The 26,969-nt window shown below is 43.1% G+C and overlaps 1 protein-coding gene and 1 long non-coding RNA gene across 2 annotated transcripts in view; one reads left to right on the plus strand and one right to left on the minus strand.

The window, feature by feature from the left end:
* Positions 1-26,969, minus strand: part of LOC309872474 (uncharacterized protein) — a 172,277-nt gene that overhangs the window by 100,506 nt on the left and 44,802 nt on the right. The window contains exon 2 of the mRNA XM_082746709.1: positions 14,832-14,951. Coding sequence (XP_082602835.1) covers positions 14,832-14,951 — 120 coding nt within the window. The remainder of the gene's footprint in view (positions 1-14,831; positions 14,952-26,969) is intronic.
* Positions 4,510-10,511, plus strand: LOC309872496. Its single transcript, XR_014315908.1, has 2 exons — positions 4,510-4,765; positions 9,438-10,511. It is a non-coding gene; the product is annotated as an uncharacterized lncRNA (long non-coding RNA).

Consider the following 26,969-nt stretch of genomic DNA (forward strand, 5'->3'; position numbering starts at 1 on the left):
TTCTCAGAGAAGAGCACCCGCTTGCTGGTCTGATGGATGGCGCCTCCTAAGTAAGGTAAGTAGATGGAGGCCAAACAGGAGGCTGGTTCTACGGCCGAGTGGTGTCATCCTTCCTCCCCTCACTGTCTCCTTCCTCAACTTCTGCTTCACCCCAAGCCCCCTTACCCGCCCACTCACCAATACAGGAAGGAAGGCCAGCAGTGGTGGGAGATTGTTTTTTTTCACAGTACTGCTTGCTTTTTAAAACCCAAAGACTTAGTGTGTGTTTTGCTTTGGCCAAGTCAAAGAATCCGCACATGAAATGACTGCATTTACCCAAGACCATGCCGCCCCTTTCTCTCCCCTCCCTAGATTCTGGCTCCTTTCTGGCTTCTCACTGGTGAGAATCTCTTTGATTTCTTGGTTATTAGAAAGAAACGTCAGAGAGCGGTTCAAGAATCTGTGCTTTTGGTTGGGTCTGGAGAAGGCGAAGGGCTGTGTTGGCAGGAGCAAAGCCTTCAAAGATAAGACAGGACTTTCCTGCCCCGACTGTCAGGTGTTTGAGAGCCTGCTTCTAGAGAACCAACTTCAGACACCCAACTCATCGACTGCTCTGTACATGTGACCAAACAGTCCCCAGGTTTCCCCTTTAACCCTCTGTTTCCTAGAAACAAGAATAATCTCGTTGTAAAGGAAGTGGTCTTCACCAACACCTCCTTGGAATAGTAGTATTGAAAGTTGTAAAGGATGTGGTACTTCACTGACACCTCCTTGGAGTTGTAGTATTGAACCCTGTCCAAGTGTAAAGGCATCAGGTTTTATTGCCTAGTACCATGCTTGGCCAGCGTTCCTGACCGTGGTTCTGTCCATGACCTCTACCCTGATTTGGAGGGACTCCCACAGTCTCCTCGCCCAGTCGATGTTTGGTTTGAATTTTTATGTGGTGCATTATTTAACCCACACCTAATTGGAATAGTATTAAACTCATTCTTGATTAATTCTCTCTGGAAAATCTCATCTTATTAAGTACTTAACAGAAGTTCAGCTTCATTACCGAAGCTGATCGGATTCTGTTATTTAATGATTGAAAGGAGAACGAATGTCAGACACACCGACCCATTTTTCTGGTCAACCTCCTTTGACAACACAGTTATCCTAACTTGAAGGCAGTTGCATTTGTTAAAAGAACAGTCCTTTTAGCTTTTCTCTGATTATTAAGTATCTAAATGCCCTGCAGATCCTCAGAATACCTACAACAGTTTCTAGCGACACTGTAAAGTACTGGTTTCTCCACCCTAAGTGAGCAACGGATTCACCTGGGATGCATTGATTTCCAAGGGCTCCCGGGTCCCACTCCAGGCCAGTCAGTGGCGGTGTCCTGGCAGCCCATTTAAAGTTCTGCAGGTGGTTTTCCTACTGGGTTTTTACCCCAAAGATACAGATGTAGTAAAAATAAGGGCCATCTGTACCCCAATGTTCATAGTAGCAATGGCCACAGTCGCCAAACTGTGGAAAAAACCAAGATGCCCTTCAAGGGACAAATGGATAAAGAAGATGTGGTCCATATATGCAATGGAGTATTATGCCTCCATCAGAAAGGATGAATACCCAACTTTTGTATCAACATGGACAGGACTGGAGGAGATTATGCTGAGTGAAATAAGTCAAGCAGAGATAATCAGTTATCATATGGTTTCACTTACTTGTGGAGCATAAGGAATAACACGGAGGACATTGGGAGATAGAGAGAAGTGAGTGGGGGGAAATTGGAGGGGAAGACAAACCACGAGAGACTGTGGACTCTGAGAAACAAACAGAGGGTTTTGGAGGGGAGGGGGGTGGGGGGTTGGGTGAGCCTGGTGGTGGGTATTAAGGAGGGCACATATTGCATGGAGCACTGGGTGTGGTGTATAAACAATGGATTTTGGAACACTGAAAAGGAATAAAATAAAATGAAAAAAAAAAAAAAAAAAGAAAGTATCTAAAAAAAAAGTTCTGAAGCTGGTTTTCATGTGTAGCCAGGGGTGAGGACCACTGCCTTAAGGGCATAGAGCCTCTAGGAGGCCATGAGCACCAGCTTCCCCAAGAGCCATGGCTCTGGACAATGCAGGAAGAGCTAACATGGTCCCTGGTGGCAGCCCCAGGTGACGCTGCACACACCATAATAACAGAGTCACTACACGTGGGCTGCTCCGTGCCTTGCTCACCTCTTCCCTCCTGCTTCACTCCCTGCACTCCAGCCAAGAGGCTCCCAGGAAGCCCCTTGTCAACCCACACTCTCATGAGAAAACATCTACCATGCAATAACCTTTTGTTCCCATAGCATCACAAAAAACTCTCTTCCCCAAGGAGATTTCAAATCAGGAATTTTATCTTCTCATTTGAAAATCTGGGCAGTAGAGCCTCATGCATTTTCATTCATTTCTCTCTCTTCCAATCTGGGTCATTTTTGCTCCTGGCTGAAACTTTCTCAGCCTTGGTGGATGTGGCTGCCTTGATCCCTGGGGTGTAATTCTAGAGAAGGAGTTACTCATGTTCCCAGAAACAAAGAAACGTTAAAAAGAAAAGAAGAGGCAGAAAGAAAATAGAACCTAGAAGCTGTGACCTCAGTTTATAACTGGCCTCTATTAAGCCTGGCCCTTAATGATGTTGGGGCCCCAGAGGACTTTTTTAAGCCTAATAATGCTCTCTCATAAAATGTTAAGAAACCACAGTGCGCTTTTAGAACTCCAAGCCAAAGGGTAACTAAATTTAATTAAGTAGGTCCATGAACTCTAAGATGTTTGTATATTTTGGTGTTTACCTGCATTTTTCTGAGGGGACAGTCTCAAATTCTCAGATGCGTATGTGACCACATTAAGTTTGAAAATTAGCAACTTGATGCCCCAAAACAGATGTTTGACAGGAGGGACTTTGATTGAAACGTCTATACACCTTGTGTCTCCCCCCTCACTCTGTTTTCTTTCCTCTTCTTCTGCCGCCACCCTTCATCATCTAGGGGCTTTTTAATGCCACCATATATAAATTCCTGGTCTCAGAAGAGGGGAGCTGAGGCCACAGGGCTCGCTGAGGCCAAGGGTCAAGGAGACCAAGTGCCCTAGCACTCCTGGCCTGCAGTTTTTCAGAACAAAGATCTGGCGCAGGTTTTCAGGTGGCCCGTGAGGTGCCCAGCAGATGTGGTCCAAGACTCATGGACCTGCAGGCTAAGGGCTGAATCAGTGAGAGAGGTTGACCTCTCCTCTACAAGTTTATGTGATGATTTTCTTTCCATGCATTCTTCAAAAGTCATGACCAAGTGGTCATCTGTCACTGTCAGCCTTCCGATGACATCAGTGCAGACACACGAAGATACCCAGACTGAGGGAGAGAGAACTGCAGTCCCCACACGGCAGACATTTCTCTCCCTGCCCCCTCTGGCAAAGCCAACACTGATCAGTACCTCTTCTTTGATGGGGTGGGCATTAATAATGTTTCCCCACCAAAGGAGGAAACACAAGTCTCTGCAACTAAGTTCCGTAAAGGGAAGGAGGACTGTGAGTATGTTTGGAGACATGGTGGGCAGGGCACAGGGAGAGAGAACCAACATTTATTCACTACCTACAATGGGCCAGGTGTGTGTTAGAGACTTTCCCTGTGTTACTGCCTGCAGGTCGTGCTCAAACAAGGGAGCAAATCTGGTACAGAGTCACACTGTAGGGCTGGAAAAGTTCCCTACACCAAGGGACTTACTCCTGAAATGACCAGCATAAATCTTTCTATTTTTGTGAGAATGACTTCCCATTTTGTCCCGGGACTTCACTCTTTATTCTTTTTTTAAAAGATTTTATTTATTGGGGCGCCTGGGTGGCTCAGTGGGTTAAAGCCTCTGCCTTTGGCTTGGGTCATGATCCCAGGGTCCTTGGATCAAGCCCCGCATCGGGCTCTATGCTCAGCAGAGAGCCTGCTACGCCCACTCTCTCTCTCTGCCTGCCTCTCCACCTGCTTCTGATCTGTCAAATAAATAAATAAATAAAATCTTTAAAAAAAAAAAAAGATTTTATTTATTTATTTGAGAGAGAGAGAGAGAGAGAAAGAGCATGAACTTGGAGAAGGGCAGAAGGAGAAGACACCCAGCTGAGTAGGGAGTCTGATAGGGGCTCCAATCCAGGACCCCGGGATCATGACCTGAGCTGGAGGCAGATGCTTAACTGACTGAGCCACTCAGGCACCCCTCACTCTTTCTCCTATAGCAGTGCCATTCAGTAGACTGTTCTGTGGTGATGAGAATTTTCTGTATCCATACTGTCCAATACAATCACAACCATGAGCCACATGTGACTATTGAGCTCTTGAAATGCAGCTACGCTGACTGAAGAACTGAATTAGACATCTTATTTAGTTTTAATTCACTAAAATTTAAAAGCCACATGTGGCTAATGGTTACCAGTTTTGAATAGTGAGTTCTAGAGTCACCCTGAGCTGTGGCCTAGCACGTGGTCACCTGAAATAAAGACTAAGTTTCACAGCCTCTTTTGCAGGCATATGATGAAATTCAGGCCAACGGATGTGAGGGGAAGTGATGTGGACAACTTCCAGGCTATGACCTCAAGGGAAGAGGCATTCCCTTCACCCCGCAATGCTTTCCACTTCTTCTTGCTGGCCAGAGATGGACAGAGTTGTGCACCGTCTGGAACTAAGCAATGAAGACAACACCATAGGGGCTGCAGAGCAATAGGATAAAAGGAAGCTTCGTCCCCAAGAATGACTTCAGGTGGCAGTTCCCTACTTTCAGCCCAGACAAGTGCACGTGAGAGAAACTAAAATTCTATTTCATTTAAGCCACTGTAATTTTAGGTCACTGAGATTAAGCCACACCTATATCCTGTTCTAACCACTCTATTGCCCATGTCTCTTTTACAGAGATTGTGGGGAACAAATGTCCCAGCTATGATTTTGATCATGTGATTTCAAAGCTTTTGCCAGGTCTTTAAACAGGTGAAGGGCAGACCCCCAGAATAAGAGGCCTCTGCTTAGCAAAGCACTTTGGTGAGGGGGCAGATCTGCAAAAGTAGACCTGAACTTAGTGGGTTTAAGGAATAGAGAGCTAGAGGTTATGCATAAGGAGAAAGAATCGAGTTTGGAGGAAGACTGGCTTCTAGAGAGGGAAAGAGGGCCTGGAAAGGGACAAGGAGAGACCTGAGAAAGTGGCATCAAGAAAGGCCTCATGACCAGTAGGGTCCTGTTCTGTGCCATGACCTCCCCACTGTTCCAAGTCCTGTTGTACACCACAGCCAACGTGTTGATGGGGCTCTGGAGAAAATGAAGGATTTAGGGCAGCGTCAAGCATGAGACAAAGCAGTCCTAGGAGGCAAGACGGAGGCTTAGCTCGGGAGTGTAGTAGGAAGTGAGAACTCTGAGCAAGAGGTGCCTAGGACTCAAATAAGCACCTTGAGCGTCCCCAGAGATATTGTGGGAAGGAGCATGCTGGCTTCCACCATTCTGCCACTCTGCTTGAATGTTAGAGAAAAGTGTCACCCCAAGATGTCTCTATAGCCTGTGATATCCAGGCAGCTGAGATTGGTTTGCAATTCCCTATGGTACCATCTTTCTCCTGGCCCACTCCCAAAGCCCTGACAGCCAAGATGGGAAGGGAAACAACTGTTTCCTTCTTGCTTTCTCTGCATTGGCCTGGATTACAGGAGATCTGTTCCTCTTAAATCTAGAGTACACGATCATTAGAAGAAGTGAGAAAATCTGTCATCGGTCAGAGGGCCAAGATGGAATAGTGGGCCAGGTGGTTGGAGACATAGGGAACAGGAGCTTGGGATGAGCTGGAATCCATAGCTGGACTGGCTCTTGAGGCAGAGCATGTAACATTTGCTGGAAGGTGTTTGCTGTCCTTACTGCTGAGAGTAACACTTGTGTTCAACATCCAAATATATTCTGTTTACACTTGCTCAAGTGATGGAGTTCTATTTATTTTTTTAAAAAATACTTTATTTATTTATTTGACAGACAGAGATCACAAGTAGGCAGAGAGGCAGGCAGAGAGAGAGAAAGGGAAGCAGAGAGCCCGATGTGGGGCTCGATCCCAGCACCCTGGGATCATGACCTGAGCTGAAGGCAGAGGCTTTAACCCACTGAGCCACCCAGGTGCCCCAAGTGATGGAGTTTAAGGGGCTGCCCCTGGGGCAATGGAAAGGGGACAGGCATTTCTATGGAAACCCTCTTAAATATGGTGCTATCCCATCTTTATTCAGGTTAGGCATAGACTCAAGGTTGGGATCCATTAGGAAAGGAACATTTGGGAATAAGAATCACTGATCATTGAGCACCTTCTTTGTGCTAGTATTATGCTCCATTTGTATATTATTCACAGCAATTCTGTGATGCAACTTTTTTTTGCATATTAACTGAGGCTGGAGAGATTAATAAATAGCACATAGTCACACAGCAAGTAAGTGGTCTGGCGGGGGATCCTTTTTTTTTTTTTTAAGATTTCATTTATTTATTTGACACACAGAGAGAGTACAAGCAGGGGGAGTAGCAGGGAGAGGGAAAATGAGGCTTCCTGCTGAGCAGCGCCCCCCCCCCCCAACATGGGATGACCTGAGCTGGAGGCAGATGCTTAAATGACTGAGCCACCCAGGCCCCCTGGATTCTTTTTTTTTAACGATTTATTTATTTATTAGAGAGAGAGAGTGAGCAGAGATGGGGGAGAGCTAGAGGCAGAGAGAGAGAGAGAGCACAAGAGAAGCAGACTCCCTGCTGAGCATGGAGCCCAACTCAGGGCTCCATCCCATGACCCTGATCATGACCTGAGCCAAAATCAAGAGTCTGAGGCTTAACCAAAAGAACCACTCAGGCACCCCTGGCAGGGGATTTTTACCCAGGCCAGCTGCCATCAGGGTCCACACACTTGTCACTACCATTTCTTGCCTCTTTGTTCTGTAGGTGTTACACTCAGGCCCTGGTTACACACAACCCTTCAGAACCATGAGCACAAAACTTAGTGCAGAAGACTCTACCCTCGGATATTAAATATCCTGGCTTAAAACTACACGGCTATTAAGGTACTGCCTGGTAGTTTTTGGTTTTGTTCCATATATCTCTTTATCAACTTAGTTACTAGCCACATCACAGAAACCATAAAAGCAGAATGTTTCCAACATGTTTCTATGACTCGACATTTCTAGTAGTTTGATTCCAGGCAAATAAGAAGTTATTGTAATTTGAACAGTAAATGGTCATTTTCAACCCCAACTCGACTGAACAGATATATAGCTCACTCATTTTGTTACTTATTGCCTGCCAAACTAACAACACACAGTTTCACTAATCCTTGTATTTTGTAGGAAAATTATATTTCATTTGAAAATACATGTGTTGAAATTTTTTAGTTAAACCTTAATGAAGTTCATTTTAAAACACAAAGTGTCTGATTGAAGATTGTATGCATAGTATACTTCTTACACCCTTTTCTGTTGAGGTATAACTGACATATAACATTATACTAGTTTCAGGCAGACAGTGTAGTGATTGAATATTTATATATGTTGTGAAATGGCCACCACAATAAATCTAGTTAACATCCATCAATATACATAGTTATCATTTTTTTCTTGTGATGAGAACTTTATGATCTACTCTCTTAGCAACTTCCAAATGTGTAAAATAATGTAACTATAGTTGCCATTGCTGTACATTATATCCCCATCATCTTATAATTGGAAGTTTGTATCTTGTGACCCCCTCCACCCATCTTGTCCATCCCTCCCACCCCCTGCCTCTGGCAACCACCTCTATGTCCATTCTTAGGACCTAGGGACCAGCTTTACAGCCAGCTTCACTCTTTCATTGCAAGACTATTCAAGTAAAATAATGTATTCAATGATTCTGGAAGAAGATGATTTCTTTCATTTTAAGGTAGTATCTCTTATCTTAGAATGAAGAACTGGAGGTTTATCTGATACTGACTTTGCCTGATCAAAAATACTTTTTGTATTATGACATTAATTTTTAAAGGGGAAGCTCCGGGATTACCTTCCTGTTACATTTTTTAAAAATCTGTATTTCAAATAGAAGATGTATTTTCAGTTCTGTATTTTGGTGTATACTGAACCTGTATTACCCCATAGGTAGAGAGGAAGAAGAGGGTTGTTGGATTTTCTGTTACATGAACAGTTACATTGAATGTATAAGTGAGAAGATAGTCTTGAGCAGCTGTAAAACCACTGAATCTGATTTTCATTCTGTCAGACTGATAGTGATTTGGGAGTTCAACTTCACCCTAAAGAGGCTCAAACATGAGAAGTGTGTCACTGGCATGGAAAAGGGCCTCCAAAGAACTTCTCCCTGCGGGATTTAGAACTTGTACAGCATCTTCAGCTAGTCTCAGTGCTGCTGGTGAAATGTGTCTTCTCAGATAAAATAGGATCCCAAGAAATGACATTTACAGAGTGTGGGTCGAGCCAGTTTGGAGCAAGACTTCTCACAAATTCACTCTGCAGTCCTCATTGCTGGCAGGGACCAAACTGTGAACGTTTTTAGCACGAAGAGCTGGCACATGGCTCTGACACACCCCCCCAACCCCCTACCCCCACCATGGTTTGAGCCTATAGAGAACCAGATAAGATGTTGTACAGTTTGCTTCTAATACCCATGTCCTCTTGACATTGTGAATTTTTGCACAAAATTACCTAGAAGGCATCACAAAATGCTCTTTACTTCAGGAAATGATTCCTGTATGTGAAAAATCTAGAGCAATCATTGGAGAAATTGGGGGGTTCCTTTTCCAAAGTTTCTGGAGCCAACTTGAAGTTTCTTTCCACCCAGGGAAAAACTGCTATAACACTTAGGGGGAAAGAAGTAAAATTTGTTTGTTTTAAATGTGAGTCATGACAAACCTAGGGATTAGAAACTTAGAAAGAAGAAAACTTATCTGAGCAAGGACTGTAGCCAAAAAATTCAGAGCAAAATTGGGGGGAAAAAATCCTGTTGTTCCAAGACTTTTCAGACTTGCATGTGTCTGGTGCTGTTGAAAGATACCTCACATCCAGCTAGTTACCCCACTGAGCCATGGGATGCCTCAAACACTCCCACCAGTCTCCTTTTAGGTAGAGGTACATCTCTACAAAGCAGAATAATATGTTGTCTGGACGAAGGGATATGTCAATCCAACATAACTGATTTTCAAAAATCTCCAAAAAATTTTACTTTACTTTCCAAAGTAAAGCCTAAGGTTGGGTAAGGCTAGAAATTGGGAACCCAGTGGAGAAGGGAAAAAAGATTTTTAAAAAATAGGTTCAGAGTAAAAGATGGGACAGTGCCATGCATGAAGGGTGGCCCCAGGTCACCAAGGGAACCTGGGTGCCTGAGTTTTGGAACTAGGAGGGGGGATAGAACGAAAATCATCCCTGACTGCCTCTCCATTAAATCCTCGTCAACTATGACACAGGTACACCTATTTCTTTCATCAGTTTTTCCTAAACTGTTATGCAAGACTTGTCTTCAGTCATCACAAAGCCTGCAAACCTGGCTATGCCACACAACGACATGACTCTTCCTGCAATGTCTACGCAGCTCTGTTTCCAGGGGAACTACCAATCACAGCCACTTCTGGATGGTTCACTTCCAAAGTACTCTGCCTACAGGAGGAGCGCGGGTGCCTGAAATCCACAGAGGTGGACGGCTCATTACAACCAGCGGCCCCAACCTGCTCTCAGACCTTGTCACTGCCTGGAACAGCTAATACGGGAGCATTTCCCCTCCGGCCCCCTGCTGCCACCTCCTGCCCTCCGGGAGGGCTGGGAGGTGGAAAGGAAAAGGTCAGCACCTCTGAGTTGTCCTCAACCCACACAAGACACCCTGGAATCATCGAGAACCACCTAGATATTTTCAGCATATCTAGGGGGTTCCCCTAGATATTTTTCAGCATCCTCCCTTCATGCTCTGCTTTGCAGATCACTCAACATGCCCTGCGTCATGGATGATTTACCAGCTTTTTTACCAGTTACATTACTTCACAGTGGGTGGAAGCTTCCATTTGGCCTGTGGCCCTCCCAATCTTCAAAACAAGCCTATTTTCTACCATACTGAGCTCTCCGGCGCCAGCCATCACATTAATATACCTGAGCCCCAAAGGACCTCCTTAAAATAGGGGAGCTCCAGATAGCTGTCCTGCCACATGGGCCTGTTTCTTATCTAAATTAAAAACGTCCACATCTATTTTTTCCCCTCTTTCTGGGAAGATGACCTACACAAGTAAGGATGTGCTATAAATGTCTTTCAAGACTCAACTTGTAGGTTCTAATTATAATTAAGAGAATAATAATATTACTTTGCATTTCCCTGTGCCTTTCTTCCAAAGCGCTCGGAGCATTCTCAGCGGCGTGAGGACAGGTATTACAAGTTCATTTGTGTCTACCTGCAGATTCTAATTATACCTTCTTTTGATTCTGGTTCTAAACTCATCTCCCTTCCCAGAGCCCGAGGCCCAAGAACGCATCACCCGGGCTCACTTTCCTGGGTGTCTGGCCTGCCCTCCCACCCCGTGTTATCTGATGGAGGCTCTTTTCACCTCTCCGTTGCCCTGGTGCTGGGCCTCCGGTGTTTTTAGAAGTGCTGAACCGGCTCTGTCTCATCCCTGCCTCTTGAGCCTCTCCACCTCCGCCCTGGCTCCCCAGACTCCCCGGTGCCAGGGAGGCAGCTCAGCTTCCTGCCTCTGCGCCAGGAAAGGGCCTTTCCTCTGACCGGGCAGAGACTCCCAAACCTGCCCTGGGTGGACCCCGTGCCCTCATTGTCCCGGCTTCAGGGCAGGAATGGGCTCGCTTATGTCCAGGTCCCTGCTACTCTATGTCAATGTGACGGGCCAGAAGCTCTGTTTTGTTTTTCAGGATGCCTTTGAACTTGTAGTGTGGGCTCTTCCCCTGACCTTGGAAAGAAACCCAGGCAGGACCTCTGACTTTTATGGTCCCTCTTAGCAAAAACTAGAGCCTTGTGGTCACTGTAGTCACAAAATAGTCTCAATCCAGAAATTAAAAGGTCCAGTCTTCTGTCATAATGAAAAATCTGAACCAGATTGAAAGTTGAGGCCTCTCCTGGCTCCCAGCTCAGGCCAATTGTTGGGCTGGGGTGGGGGTGGGGAGAGCCCTGATTGATTCTTTCCCCTACTTCTCCTCTCTGAAAGCACAAATTGCAGTTTCCCCACATGCTGCCCCCCCCCACCTCCCCAACCTTGCCCCCCAACCCCACACAGCTGGAGAAAGGAGAACTGGAGGAGGGATCAAGAAAGTGCCAGAGTGGACCTTCTCCAGACTTGGCCAATATGACAGTTCCATTTTCTTCAGAGACCCCACCAACCCCCCAGCACTGCTGGGTTCTCTCACCTGTGTGCCTGGGGACAGCAGTGAATGGGACAAGATCCAAGTGGTTTCTTCTACTTCTTTGGTTCCTGGAAATTCAGCGATGTCTATGCTTCTCTTAGCAGAAGTCCTTTCACACTCCACCTCCTAGCAACGCTGCCTTCAAGGTGACTCCCCAGGGTGCAGTGCCCATGCCCCCATACTGGTTCTCTAAACATACACAGTGTGTGGCTGTGTTCTTTGTCCTACATGTCCTCGGCCAGTCCTCTTTCCAGCTCTGCCAGTGAGGCCAGCAGCCCTAGTCCATGCAGACTAGTCCAGGTTGGCCCAAGCCACAGTGATCCCAAACTGAAGGCAACATGCATTAAGTTCTTCATTAGTCCCTCTGTGGGGAGGGGAAGGAGGCGCATCCTGCCTCAGTTCCACAAGTGTGCAAGGATGTGGGAGCCCTCAGCTCAGCATGCCATTGGCTTTCTCCAGAAATCCTTAATGAAAATCTTGCCTCTTAACTCTGTTTTTAAGTTGTCTGTTGAGAGGGCATTATAAATAATTTCTTTGTACCTCTTTTTGAACATGGTTTCTATTGTTCCTGGTTCTTTGGATGTGACCCAAACCTGGTAAGAGAGGGAAGCATGAGCACAGATCCTGGCTGGCCTCCCTTGGGGACTTGAGCATCACACGCTCCCAAGAGCCTTGATTATTAGAACACAGGTCTTCCCCACTTCCAAGTTGGATCTCTCATGATGCAGGAGTGTTGAATCTCTGAAGGAAAATGGAGTTAGGATTTCTTTGTGTGGGCTTTCCTGTGAAAATCAGTAGAGCTAGATCTTCTTGGCCTCTACCAAAATTGACGTAGGTTTTCCAACAAGAACAAGCAAGCCAGCCACAGTATTTGAGCTCGCGTTACAAATGCATCTTGTGGGTGCCTGATACCCTGGAGTGTATCCCCTGTCATCTCAATCTCCTTCCCTAATTAAGACAACTGTAATATGCTTTGGCTTACCTACCCCCTTCCTTTAGTATTCTCTGAGTGTCTGAAAGAACACTTTCGAGAAGCATCTAGACATTTTGAAAAATGGTCAGAGACAATGCCTGATATATTACCTAATGTTTTACCTTATGAAGGTAACTACATGATAAAACATATATCAAAATTGAGTATCAGAGGATATCTCTATCCATACTTGAACTTGTGTGCTTTCTTTTATTTGTCAATGAGAGCTATACAACTTGGTGTATTTCTCATTTTTCTCTGCCTACCAGGAAGCTCAGCACTAAAGTGAATGCTCCATTGCAATAACAGATTCATCCCAAAAAAGCTGGTGTGTCTACCTCATTCTGCTTTTAACTGGTTTCCATTATTTCTTTCTATCTTGAAAAGTTTTGCTATATTTATGGATATATTTTAACATTGTAAACCACCTCTAAACCTTTTTGTACTTTTGTCATCCGGATGTAAATCCTAAATAAATATGAATAAAACTCACATTCATACATTCCTTCAAAAATATTAATTGATCACTTGCCTAGCACTTCCACATTGGTGAAGAGGAGATGGTATCACTAGTTACCTTCCCTCCTCTTGGAACTTTCATCATACTGTAGAGTGAGAAACAATGGTGAGCAAGCCAACCTTCTCTCCCCTCAAAGAGCTCACAGGGCACCAGGATCACATGGAGAAGGAGGCACACTAAAAATGCAGGGCACTGGAGATGACCCTGTGAAGGAAAGTCAAGACACGGTGGAGTTATAGAAGCCAAGGGAAATGAGTGTTTCCAAAGAAAGAAAAATCTCCTATGACAAAGAGACCAAGAAAGACAAGAATTGAGTGTGCCCACCCAGCAACGAGAAGGTCATTAGCTACTCTACCTGTACCAGTTTCGCCGCAATATTGGATGGGAGATGAAGAAGTAGAAACAGTAAGTGTAGACAGCTCTTTCAAGAAGCTTGGCTATGGCAGAGAGAGATAGGCTGGAGGAGGGTGTGATGGCTGTGCTGAGAGGGGCTCAGCCTCATCTGCGTAACTTCAAATGATTATTTGAATTTCTGTTGAGTTTTAAGTCTTCTTGTGCTTAGGATGAATACTAATTTTCCAGAAAAGAAAGCACCCCAGGATGTCTGGGCTAGCAGGTCAAAGAGGTAACGAAGGATGCAACACTTGAATTGCTTGCTGGTTGGCTATCTTCTCTTAAATATCACTGTGGCAATGGCTGATATCTTCTCTGAGCAACCAGGATCCCAGGAGCACCTAAGGACTCTATTCTTGACTCCAGTGTCTGGCACACTTGGCTGCCAGTCCACGGCTGGCCTCCATCCCAGCTTGACTTAAGAACACCACAGCTTTCCAAAATCTGCACTATCAATTCCTCCACACAGCAGAAGGAGAAGGTTGCCAACAAGCCCCATGAGCATGGGAAATACATTCACATTCCACTTTCCCAGCCCTGGCTTCAGGTCCCATTTGGGCCTCTGCTGGATGCTTTTCTTGTTGACCCTGCAGTAGCTTGATTCCTATTAAGGATGGCTCTAATGATTTATGAAAGCAATCTGCAGTGTGCTTTTAATGTTGGGAGTCTAAAGAAGGAGCCAGATAGTTTTAAGGCAGATAGAGGGGCCATGTGAAGTTTTTCCAAATTTGCTTTCCCAATTGTTGAAGGAAAGTGGTAACTTTCTCAAAATCATAGTGACTCAATATATAATTACACGATATTCCACCCACTCTTACTTTTCTATCATGCACTTAACTTGTATATCACATAAACATTCAATCAACTCTCTCCTATCTTATAGTGAGAGTTCTGTGATTGCTTGCATTTCTTTCTTTGTGTTGGCTTCCAGGAGGCTCATATGTTCAGATTCAACAATCTTCTTAGATTTTTTTGGTTGACATATTTATTTATCCACTCTGTTTGATTTTATTTATTTTTTTTTATTTTGCTCCTATTTTATTTACTTCCTATACATGACATTTTTGGAAGCTACTTCATTTTTTTTTAATGAGGTAGGGAATAAATAAAATCAATAAACCATTTGCAATCCCCTGTTTTGTGAATTCATTCTGCTTTTAATTCACTCTCACTTGTGATGTAGGAGGGATTCTTTTTTTTTTTTTTTTAAGATTTTATTTATTTATTTGACAGACAGAGATCACAAGTAGACAGAGAGGCAGGCAGAGAGAGAGGAGGAAGCCAGCTCCCTGCTGAGCAGAGAGCCCGATGCGGGGCTTGATCCCAGGACCCTGAGATCATGACCTAAGCCGAAGGCAGAGGCTTTAAGCCACTGAGCCACCCAGGCACCCCTGTAGGAGGGATTCTTAACCTGTTTTCAAAGATAAGCTCTTTGCTGTTTCACTGAACACTTCAGGTAGGAGGGTGTATATGTAATAAGACACAGCAATGTGAACTCTGAAGGAAGACTGCCTGGGTTCAAATCCCAAATCCACCACTAAACTAGCTGAGTGATGTTAAGACATTCACACATGGGAAGTACCTAGAACAGGTGCTCACTTACTGTGAAGAGTTACTTTTGGTGTGGGACAGGCAGGTAATGCTGAAATCAAGGCTCTCTACAGAGGGCGAAGAGGAGGTGGCACCACTAGCTGTCCTCTCTCTTCCTGGGCCATTAGCTAGTCTGTAGAGAAGAGAGACAGGGCTGGGTGTGCTGACTGGTTTGGAAATCAACCCCCTCTGCCCAGTAAGCCTGTTTCCTAGTGGAGACTCTCACTCACCGCGGTCTGATCTTCATTTTCCAACTTAATGGGTTGGACCAAAAAACTCCTGAGCGAGCTGTGTCTATTCTTAGGTTGAATCCATCTCTCAAGCTTTTAATTCCAATGGCAAGACTTCTAGTTTGGTTCTTTGTTATTATTAGTCAGTCATGGAATCCATTTTTATTTTTATGACGTTACATGTACTCGTTGTTAAAAGAGACAAAGAGTCCTATGTGGGAATCCTCTGTTCTCCTCAGAGAGGTCACTTTCAGCTCTACTAGTTAATTATTTGGGGTTAACTGCTTTCTTTCTAAACAACGTGTTCATATTGTTGTTTCTTGCCTACTTATTAGCTTGGGCAGCTGGCATTACGCTGCAATCCCACTATAGAAGATAAGGGTTGAGTTTGCTTCCACTCATGCTTCCCCACGTCACCCATTCTCCTCACACTCCATCCTTCCTATGGTTATGCTCTCATATGATTAGATCACTACTCAGTATTTGGATTGTTGTGACTATATAAACACATTTGATGGCCAGGCAGTGTAATGTATGAAGAATACTTTTCCTTTCCAGTAACAGTTTTATTTCCCATGGAACCAATACTTGCTTTTCTCAATTGCTTATTTTCCTATGAATTTATTGCTCATGTAATCCCAAACCCATTGTTTAAACCTTCTCTTAGCCTGTTCAAATACATCAGGTATCTCATTAGCTACGTCTTTTTCTTATTAAAAGAGTTTTTTATATAGTCAAAGTATTAATCCTTTGCTAGTTACGTTTATTTCAAATATCTTCTCTCATTTTATATGTTGCTTTTTCACTCTTTTAGAGGCACGTTATGATGAACTGCTGTTTTACTTTTTTAAACATACTTAAATTGCAAGTAATTTATTTTATGTTTTTACAAATTTTCTGGTTTATGAAAATTTTCCTTCCTTAGTTGTCATAAGAACATTCCACATTTTTTGTAAAATGTTTAAGTTTTGACTTTTTAACACTTAACTATTTCATCTACTTAGAATTGATTTCTGTGTGTGAAATGACATAGAAGCTCAAGTCCCTCCCGCCCCCCTTTTTTAAAGCACATACTTCTATTCACCTCTGACTTTGAGTTTTCTTTTTACTTTTGCAACTTGGTAATTTTCCTTTCTTGACTTCATGCTTAGTTATACACAAAAACATTTTGATTACATTTCATCTAGAAGTTCTATACTGTCCAGAGTAAGTGAAGGGCTTCCACTAGTGTGTTTATTATCTTTAGCCAAAGTCCTCCCTATAACTCTGCAGAACATCTCTCGGTTTCACAAATGAATCAGAGGTTGGAAGTCTGCAATAGAGAGGACAATGTCTGTCTGTCCTTCTGTCATCAGCCCCGTCTGTCTGGGCCAATTCCTATCCTGCTCCTTTTGGGCTTCCTGACTTAATTTGGAATGTCAACAAAGGCACATCTACTTCTTCAATACTCCAATGACTTTTAAGAAGCACTCAGTGAGGGCACTTGGGTGGCCCAGTGGGTTAAAGCCTCTGCCTTTGGCTCAGGTCATGATCCCAGGGTCCTGTGATTGAGCCCTACTTCGGGCCTCTCTGCTCAGCAGGGAGCCTGCTTCCCCACCCCTCTCTCTGCCTGCTTCTCTACCTACTTGTGATCTCTGTCAAATAATTAACTGAAATCGTTTTTTGTTTTTTTTTAAAAGCACTCAATGATAGCAGAAGTGAACCCATTGAGAGCTGACTGCTAAGTTTGCAAATATTTGTTATTTCTTTCACGGAAGGAAAAATTGAGAAACATCTGTGATAATAGCCAATAGTGAAACTTTTCTGAACTGCAGATTTCAGGTCTTTATTCCTTCCTCTCTTTTCCTCCTTGCTGTAACAAAAATGCCCGTTAACCCCGGAGGCTATCAGACAAATGTCCCTTGTGTTGACCTTTGTTGACTCCCTTTAGAAAAACTGCATACCATTAGAAAGAATTTGCAGAGCTGTGATCTCAGCCAGCAACTACAATGTCAGTTTTCAGCAAGCTCCTGCTGAGTAAGAAAACAGAAGATTTAACCACATTGGTGAGAAAGTCAGATGTTTTACATATAGGCCACAAGACTGTTGCTGGCTGCCTTCTGCAGAAAAAAATCCTAGGCAAACGTATTTCCTCTCTTGAGAGGATCAGACTCCTACAGAACCACTCTCTCTCCCCCGTACGCAGTACAGTCAAGTGAAACAAATCATAGATGAGGTAGGAAATGTCTCTGACAGAGAAGGGTAAGCAGAGGATATTTCGCAGAGAATGGCTGGGAAGTTAAACACAGTGCTATCTTGAAGTGAGCAGGAAACAGAGAGTTGGAAGATGCAGCTCTGTTTCTCCATGGGCCTGAGCTAATTTCTGCTCTGTGTCTTTGGGTCCTCATTTGGTGTCAGACTAGATGAGATTCTGAGTGTTCATGACTCTCAAAATAAAAACATGATAAAAGAATCCTATATTCCTATGATCAGATGACATATCTTGTTTAAAAATAATAACGATAAATGCAATCAAATATGAATTAAAAGAGAAATGACTGCATTGGAAGGTGTTTACTTGACACTCGGAGGAAGAGAGGCTGTCTGGCCCCTCCTTCTTTCCAGGGAATGGCAAGTCTGGGAACAGAACGATGGCTTGGGCTCCAGGCGTCATAAGGGATTTCAAGTAGTAGAGGTTTTGCTTCTTTGTAGTCATCAGAGAGATGCCTCAGTCTCAGAGGAAAAAAGCAAGCTGGGGGGCTTGGGAGGTGGGTGGACCCGGTTACTAGGAACTGGAGTTTCAGCCACTGCAACTCTGTGAACTTAAGGAATGAGAGCAGCAGAGTGGCCCCCTCTAAGTGCTTGCATAGTGAGCAAGCACATCAACAAGTGACTGGTGTGAGCGGAAGGCCTCCTGGAAAGTTCTGCTTTGTGGAAGTTTCCTCAGACCCTCCCCTAGCTTGAGGGGAATAGTTTGAATAATGAATAAGCTGCAGAGAGTGGAGGCTCAGCATAAGATGTCATTTGATTTAGAAAGCAATCAGAGAGATGTTTTTGCACCTAAGTGTGCTGTTTACAAATACATACACGCCACAAAACCACTGTTTTTCCTTAGCATTTACATGCCGGGATTGGAGTTAAGTTTGACATGCTAACATCTCACAAAAATCATTTCCGTGTATGTATTACCATTAAATTAGACACAGCTTTGATGGGGAGAAATGTCCGACATCCTATATCCTATAGGACAAAAATATTTTAAACCATTTAAACAGGGTTTGGATTTTCTGTAAATAATGTCACATATGTAAATCACATTTCTACTTGTTCTTTGTGCAAAAATTGCAAGCTTTCCAGGAATATAAAATATAAAAATGAAGAAAACCGATGAGTACTGTCCTAGAAGAGGTTGAAAGAGCATCAGTGGGATCCTGGGCTGGGAAAAACCAACTGACTCACAGGAAGCCCGCCCGCAGAACCACAGACAAAGGCCTGACGGAGCAGGGGTGGCCCCCACCAAACAAAAACCATTTCATGCCATTACCTCTAGGACTATCCCCACATGCCTGGTGGGGGAAACGAGACATGGGAAGATGAAGCAGCTGCCTACAGTCACCCTGCTGACCATAAAAGAGACAGGAACTGAACTCAAAGTCATCCGGTTGCGAAGTCTATGAAATTTTACTGATGAAATTGATCCTTCTGTCCCTCCCCTTCCCATGATGTTTTGATGGTTTTCCTAAACAGGACCCATTCTCCAACAGGAAAAAAGAACTGCATTTTGACCCCCCGCAATGACCTTGCCGATTGGAAGCGAGAGAGAGAAACGGCACCAGGAGCTGCGCTGTTATCTGTGGGGTTTTTCTTTTCTCTTTCTTTGGTCCTTTTTAAGCACAGAGCTCTGGAAGCAAGGTGGTATTAGAGGCACACAGAGCCACATTGATTCGGCTTGTTGCTTCCAAAATGCAGTTTCAGAGCTGCTTCCATTCCCTCTCGCCCCAACCAGCCAGACGTCCTCCCGCCCACCCACCATGTGCTGGCCGTGTGCAGTTAAGCTGCCTGTCCCTAGCACCTCTGCGGGGTGGCACCAGCTCGGTCCTATCAGAGCTTAGCTGCAGAAACCCTGCTGTTCATCAGCACCCCTGCATCTCGAGCTAGAAATAGCCCTGCAGTTTCCAAGTACCAGAAAGAACAGAATCGGGATGGGTGTGGGTAACTGTTTTTTTTTCAAGCTATTTGGTACTTAATTGTTTTTCTATTAGGCTGCGTATATGAGTCCTTTCCAAAGTCAGTAGAATCTATCCAACCTTTGGGGAAAAGAAGACTTCACTGCCAGCCAGTCCAGTCCAGAGTCCTGGACTGGCCGGCCAGCAGCCCTGTTTTCTGTTCTCCCATCTCCCTTCATCTTCAGGGAAGCAGGCAGGGCCTTCTTCTCTTTCTGACAGCTTCCGTCTTAGATGTTTCTTACCAATCTCTCCTGCCGTTACTAGCAGACAGCCATTATCACTCTGAGAACTGAAGGTACCAGAGTGGGATTATAGGGGTGTGGGTAGGTGAGGGGCAGCAGTCAATGGTTCACAGAGGAAAGCCGTGGGGTGAGCAACCCTCCATCTCACTGATTTCTGATTGAATGCTAAGTGCAATTTCCCTCTACAGTCTCCCTCTAACTTTGTCAGTCTTCCTAAGAACCTGAGGATTCCCCACTGAGAGTGAATGTGGGCCACCTTTGGTCCTTAGTGTGACACAGCCTCTTGCCAGGGTTCATTGCCAAGGAGAAGATCTTGGCTAGATATGCCCTTAGTTGAATGCTCTTGCACAGGGCACAAACTGCACGGCTGTGCGTAGGTAGGGTCCCTTGTCCTATCTGCCCATTTCCTCCTGCCAGTGTAGAGATGTCATTTCTCTCATTCGCTTCTGCTTTTCAGAGTAGTTTTCCTGAAGGTCAATGAATCAGCTGCATTTTATGCACCTTCTCCTGATCCGTTTTAATCTGAAAGCTATCAAGAAAGGAAGAGTCCCTAGACACCTTGGATATACATTGTAGGGAGGATTCTTAGTTATCAGGTTCTGTTAGCTTGGGCAACCATCACAGAGTCTGCAATTTTCAAATGCTGGGGGACATAAGTCAGCTTTCAAAATGTATTATTGCCTGAATCTTCTATAAAGAGATCCTTCTATAGGACGGGATATAATAAGGGTTAGTAAAAACAGAAGAAAGACAATTCTAAGTCTTAAATAAACTGAAAGCCCTTTATTCATTATCTGTTCACCAAATATGTATTAAGTGCCCATTGTGTGCCAGCTGCTAGTATACAAAAAAGACATGAGACGTGATTCGTGCCATTATAAAAACAACATAGTAGGAAAGAGAGAGTTTAAACAAAGAATCCCACAAAAGCATATCATTAGAAGCCATTCAAGTTCTATGAATGAGCAGTACTCACTACCCTTTGAGAACACAGAGTATGGCTCATTTGTTCTGGTACCTCCAATGTCTGTTACTTAGTAGGTGCTAAATAAATATATATATAGAATCAATGGATGGATAACTACATAAAAAAAAGAATAACTGCATACCACTAGAACCATCTAAATGTACATGATTAGTGAGATACCGTTATTTCTGGGTGATTTTTTTCACCTGGGTTAAAGTTTCATGTCAATCTCAGATGATCAGATCTCTCTGTAGGTCAGATATAAATTAGGTGCTCCAGAGTCCTAGGCATGCAGCATCTCCTCACCAGACCTTGTTTGCTACTCTCTGAAATTCTTGGACTAGTAACCTGTATGTTCCTGGGAACCATGTACTGGAAATAGTCCTTCAGTAAGGAGAGTCAAAACCTGCATCAGGCATGGTGTATTTCTACCTCATTGTTTTCATAGCCTTCTTTAGGTTTTCCCCTGGGTTTATGGCATTGTGGTCATCTCTGACATTCTGATTCTACTTGTCTGGTTTGAGACTCTTTGGTTATAAAATACTGAAATACATTTAAGGAAACTAAAAAAAAGCAGGGGGGAATCATAAAGAAAGAGAGGGGATTTCATAGGAGCCAGTTTAGAAAATAGAACCTATCTCTCCTTCTCCCTTTCCCTCTCCCTTCCCCTCCCCTTTTTGCTCTCCCCCCAACCATGTCATCTGTGGACAAAAAGTTTGATATTTTCCTTCCCAATCTGTACATCTTCTAATTAATTAATTAAGCCTTATTGCATTTGCAATGCTTTCTAGTGCTATATTGAAAAGGAGACATGAGAAGGGACATCTTTGCTATGCACCTGATCTTAGTGGAAGATCTTTGAGTTTCTTACCACTGAGTAGGATGTTAGTTGTAAGTTTTTTATAGATCGTCTTTATCAAGTTGAGGAAGATATAGATTTTTTTTTTGACACATCATTTTTCTCTACCTGAAATTGTAGCTATTTCTTTCAGCATCTTCCCTTAGGCTGTTCTCAGTGGGTCAAGTGCAGAGGCCAGTTCTCACCCATTCTTGGCACTCAAAGACCCACTTATGTTCTTTAGGAGCACACCCCATAGGTCAGATGCTCTGGAGTTCCCTGCTAAATCATGAAGTCCTTTGGGACAGTCCCTCCTTCACTGCTGTCAGTCAACTCCTCCCAGAACACTTTATTATGAATAGGGCACAAGGGGAAGATTCTTCTTCTTGCTGTTGTTCTCTAGTGACTGGACGAGATGGGGATGGCCTCCAAGAGCTAGGGAGGAAGGAAACACTTTAACTGCTAAGGATTTGGAGGCAACTGAATCAGATACAAGAGTGTCTCCCAGACCTCTAGTCTCTGTGGACAGCATATGAATTAGAAGATGCACAACTTGAATGTAAAACAAAGGGCCATTTTGATACTACTAAAGAATGAATGTGTCAACCAGGAAATTAAAGAAGAATTTAAAAAATACATGGAAGCAAATGAAAATGAAAACACAATAGTTCAGAACCTTTGGGATGCAGCAAAGGTGATCCTAAAAGGGTAGTATATAACTACACAGGCCTTCCTAAAGAACAAGTCTCAAATACACAACCTAACTTTATACCCAAAGGAGCTGGAAAATGAACAGCAAAAAATCTAAATCCAGCAGGAGCCAAAAATTAATAAAGATTAGAGCAGAGATCAATGATATAGAAATAAAAAACAAAAGTAGAACAGATCAGTGAAACTAGGAGCCTGTTCTTTGAAAGAATGAATAAGATCAATAAATTCCCCAGCCAGACTTATCAAAAAGAAAAGAGAAAAGACCCAAATTAATAAAATCATGAATGAAACAGGAGAGATCACAACAAACACTGAAGAAATACAAACAATTATAAGAACATATAATGAGCAACTATATGCCAATGAATTAGGCAATCTGGAAGAAATGGATGCATTCCTAGAATCATATAAACTACCAAAACCAAAACAAGAAGAAATAGAAAACCTGAACAGATCCGTAACAGCAAAGAAAATGGAATTAGTAATCAAAAAATCTCCCAACAAACAAGACTCCAGGACCACATGGCCACCCAGAAGAATTCTCCTAAACATTTAAGGAGGAACTAATACCTATTCTTCTGAAGCTGTTTCAAAAAATAGAAATGGAAGGAAAACTTCCAAACTCATTCTATGATAGGCATTACCTTGGTCCCAAAACCAGACAAAGACCCCACTAAAAAGAAGAATTACAGATCAATATCCCTGATGAACATGGATGCAAAAATTCTCATCAAGAGACTCACTAATATGATCCACTGTACATTAAAAGGATTATTTACCATGACTGAGTGGGATTTATTCCTGGGATTCAAGGGTGATTCAACATCCACAAAGCAATCACTGTGATACACCACATTAATAAAAGAAAGAACAAGAACCATGTTTTTGACAAAATATAGCATCCTTTCCTTATAAAAACTCTCCACCATGTAGAAATAGAGGGAATATACCTTAATATCATAAAAGCATATATGAAAAACTCACAGCAAATATTATCCTCAATGGGATAGAACTGAGAGCTTTTCCCCTAAGATCGGGAATGCGGCAGGGATGTCCACTTTCACCACTGTTGTTCAACATAGTACTGAAAGTCCTAGCCTCAGCAATCAGACAACAAAAAGAAATTAAAGGCATCTAAAGTGGCAAAAAAAAGTCAATCTTCACTCTTCACAGATGACATGATACTCTATGTAGAAAACCCAAAGACTCCACCAAAATAGTGCTAGAACTCATTCAGGAATTCAGCAAAGCCACAGGATATAAAATCAATGCACAGAAGTCAGTTGCATTTCTACACACTAAAAATTAGACTGAAGAAAGAGATATCAAGGAATCGATCCCATTTACAATTGCACCAAAACCATAAGATACCTAGGAATAAACCTAACGAAAGAGGTAAAGGATCTGTACTCTGAACTTTTATGTAAGACATTGAGGAAGACACGAAAAGTAGAAAAAGAGTCTATGCTCATGGACTTGAATAACAAATACTGTTCAAATGTCTATGCTACCCAAAGCAATCTACACATTCAAAGCAATCACGATAAAAATACCATCAACATTTTTCACAGAGCTAGAACAAATAATCCCCAAATTTGTATGGAAACAGAAAAAACCTCAAATAGACAAAGTAATGTTGAAAAAGAAAACTAAAGCTGAAGGTATCACAAATCTGGACTTCAAGCTTTATTACAAAGCTATAATCATCAGACAGTATGGTACTTGCACAAAAACAGACACATTGGGACGCCTGGGTGGCTCAGTTGGTTAAGCAGCTGCCTTCGGCTCAGGTCATGATCCCGGCGTCCTGGGATCGAGTCCCATATCGGGCTCCTTGCTCGGCAGGGAGCCTGCTTCTCCCTCTGCCTCTGCCTGCCATTCTGTCTGCCTGTACTTGCTCTCTCCCCCCTCTCTCTGATAAATAAATAAAATCTTAAAAAAAAAAAAAAAACAGACACATTGATCAAAGGAACAGAATAGAGAACCCAGAAATGGATCCTCATGGTTCTATGGTCAGCTAATCTTTGACAAACCAGGAAAAATATCCAATGGAAAAAAGAGAGTCTCTTCAACAAATAGTGTTGGGAAAATTGGACAGCCATATGCAGGAGAATGAAACTAGGACATTTTCTTATACCATACACAAAAATAAATTCAAAATGGATGAAAGACCTAAAGGTGAGATAGGAATCCAACAAAATTCTAGAGGAGAACACAGGCAGCAACTTATTTGACCTCTGCCACAGCAACTTCTTGTTAGACATGTCTCCAAGGCAAGAGAAACAAAAACAAAAATGAACTATTGGGACTTCATCATGATAAAAAAAAAAAAAAATCTTTTGCGCAGCAAAGGAAACAGTCAACAAAACTAAAAGTCAGCCTACTGAATGGGAGAAGATATTTGCAAATGTCTTATCAGATAAAGGGCTAGTATCCAAAATCCTTAAAGAACTTATCAAACTCAACCCCCCCCCAAAAAAAATTCAGTCAAGAAATGGGCAGAAGACATGAACAGACATTTCTTCAAAGAAGACATACAAATGGCTAACAAACACATGAAAAAAATGCTCCACATCACTTGGCATCAGGGAAATACAATCAAAACCATAGTGAGACACCACCTGACACTCGTCAGAATGGCTAAAATTAACAAGTCAGGAATTGACAGATGTTGGCAAGGATGCAGAGAGAGAGGGGATCCTCTTGCACTGCTGATGGGAATGCAAACCAGTACAGCTAGTCTGGAAAACAGTATGGAGGTTAAAATGTTAAAAATAGAGCTACCCTATGTCCCAGCAATCACACTACTAGGTATTTATCCAAAGGATAGAATCATAACAATTCAAAGGGGCACATGTACCCTAACATTTATAGCAGTAATATCCTCAAGAGCCAAACTATGGAAAGAGCCCAGATGTCCATTGACAGATGAATGAAGAAGATGTAATACACACACACACACACACACACACACACACACACACACACACACAGGACTACTACTCAGCCATCAAAAGAATGAAATCTTGCCATTTGCAATGACATGGATGGAACTAGAGGGTATTATGCTGAGCAAAATAAGTCAATCAAAGAGAGACAAATACCATATGATTTCACTCATATGCTATTTTGTAAGAAACAAATACCATATGAGTAAAACAAAACAGATGAACATAGGGGAAGGGAGGGGAAAAAAATAAAATAAGACAAAAATAGAGAGGGAGGCAAACCATAGGGGATATTGAACTCCAGGTAACAAACTGAGGGTTGCTGGAGGAGAGGTGGGTGTGAAGATGCGGTAATTGGGTGACAGACAGTAAGGAGGACACTTGATGTAATGGGTACTGGGTGTTATATGCAACTGATGAATCACTGAATTCTACCCCTGAAACTAATACAGTATATGCTAACTAAATTGAATTGAAATAAAGATTTAAAAAAAATTTTTTTTTTAAATGGAAGTCCATTTTGAACATCCTTTTGGATGTTTTACCTGTGCCTGGTGAGCTAAAATAAACCATGGTACCTATCTCTTCCTCTAATAATCAGTAGTTATGGCCTATTTCCCTAGGAAATTTTTGATCACTGTCTCCCACACCAGAATGTAAAGGTCTCCAAGGGTCATAACTGTGTTTGTTTTGGTTCACATGGCAGTCCCTGCCCAGAACAGTGCTTGGCTGCTTGGCACATTGGAGGCCCATGGTAAATATTTGCAAAAGGTCTACATAGTTGACCTGGAAGATGGGAGGCTAAGCGGGCAGCCAGTATTGGAGGATGGGGGAGAGGCTGAGGCTGAGAGAGTATGTAGAACCAAGAGTGAAGCCAGGGTATGGGAGAATGTGGAGCAGGGTCCGAACCAGAGAAGGGGGGCCAACACTGAGCCCCAAGGCCGCTGTGGGGAGGCAAGGAATAAATGCAGAGGGTCAGGCAAAGACAGTGACGAAAGTAGGACCAGTAGGCTGAGCAGGCAAGTGAGATGGGTCAGCAATCCAGGGCTGCTGCCTAAAGCAGGTTTCTACTTGCCTGGGTGAGCAGAGCAGACTGCCTTTAATGGTCAAAGGTTAAAGAGGAGGTAGAATGTGATTAAGCAGTGGTTCTCCATCCTGGTTTTGCGGTTAAATCACTGTGGGTATTTTTTAAAATAGAAAGACACCAGGCTCCATGTCCAGAAATTGATTTTTGTTTTCATTCTAAAGGCAAGGAGAAACTACAGAAGGCTTTAAGGATGTGTGTGTGTATGTGTGTGTGTGTATGTGTGTGTGTGTGTGTGTGTGTGTGTGTGTGTGTGTGTACTTGAATAACAGATTGCAGAAACTGGTTAGCAGGGTATTAGGCATATGACTCAAGAATAGGTATTTTGCAAAAGGATCTCATGCATTTAAAATATGCAGTCGGATTGGGAACCTCTGTCCTAAAACAAAAGTCTTTAGTCTTGGCTGCACACTGTATTCATCAGGGGGACTTTAAAATCTTTTGATGTCTGGACCTCGTTCCCAGAAATTCTGATTTAATTCTTTGTGTAGGGATTTTTCAAAAACTCCTCCAGATGTTTATAATGTGCAACCAGGGTTGAGAACCACTAGGTCAGACTCTTGCCACTCTAAGTGTGGTCTGAGGACCAGCAGTGTAGACATCATCAAGGAACTTGTTAGAAAGGCAGAATAGCAAACTCCACCCCAGACCCACTGATTCAGAATCTGCATTTTAAAAAAGATTCCCTGAGTGATTATCGTGTAAAGTTTGAGAAGCATTGGTCTAGAGCAGGAATTCTCAAAGTGTGTTCCTTGAAGCAGGAACAGCAGCATCACTTGAGAACTTGTTAGAAATGCAAATTCATGGGCCGCTGAATTGGACACTCTGGCAGATGAGGTTCAGGATTTCGTTTTAACAGGCCGTCCATTGATGGTTTCAGAACCACAATCCTAAAGGGTTAAAGCAACAATTTCAGATTGCAAATC

The sequence above is a fragment of the Mustela nivalis genome, assembly GCF_964662115.1.
Source record: "Mustela nivalis genome assembly, chromosome: 8".
Taxonomy (NCBI): domain Eukaryota; kingdom Metazoa; phylum Chordata; class Mammalia; order Carnivora; family Mustelidae; genus Mustela; species Mustela nivalis.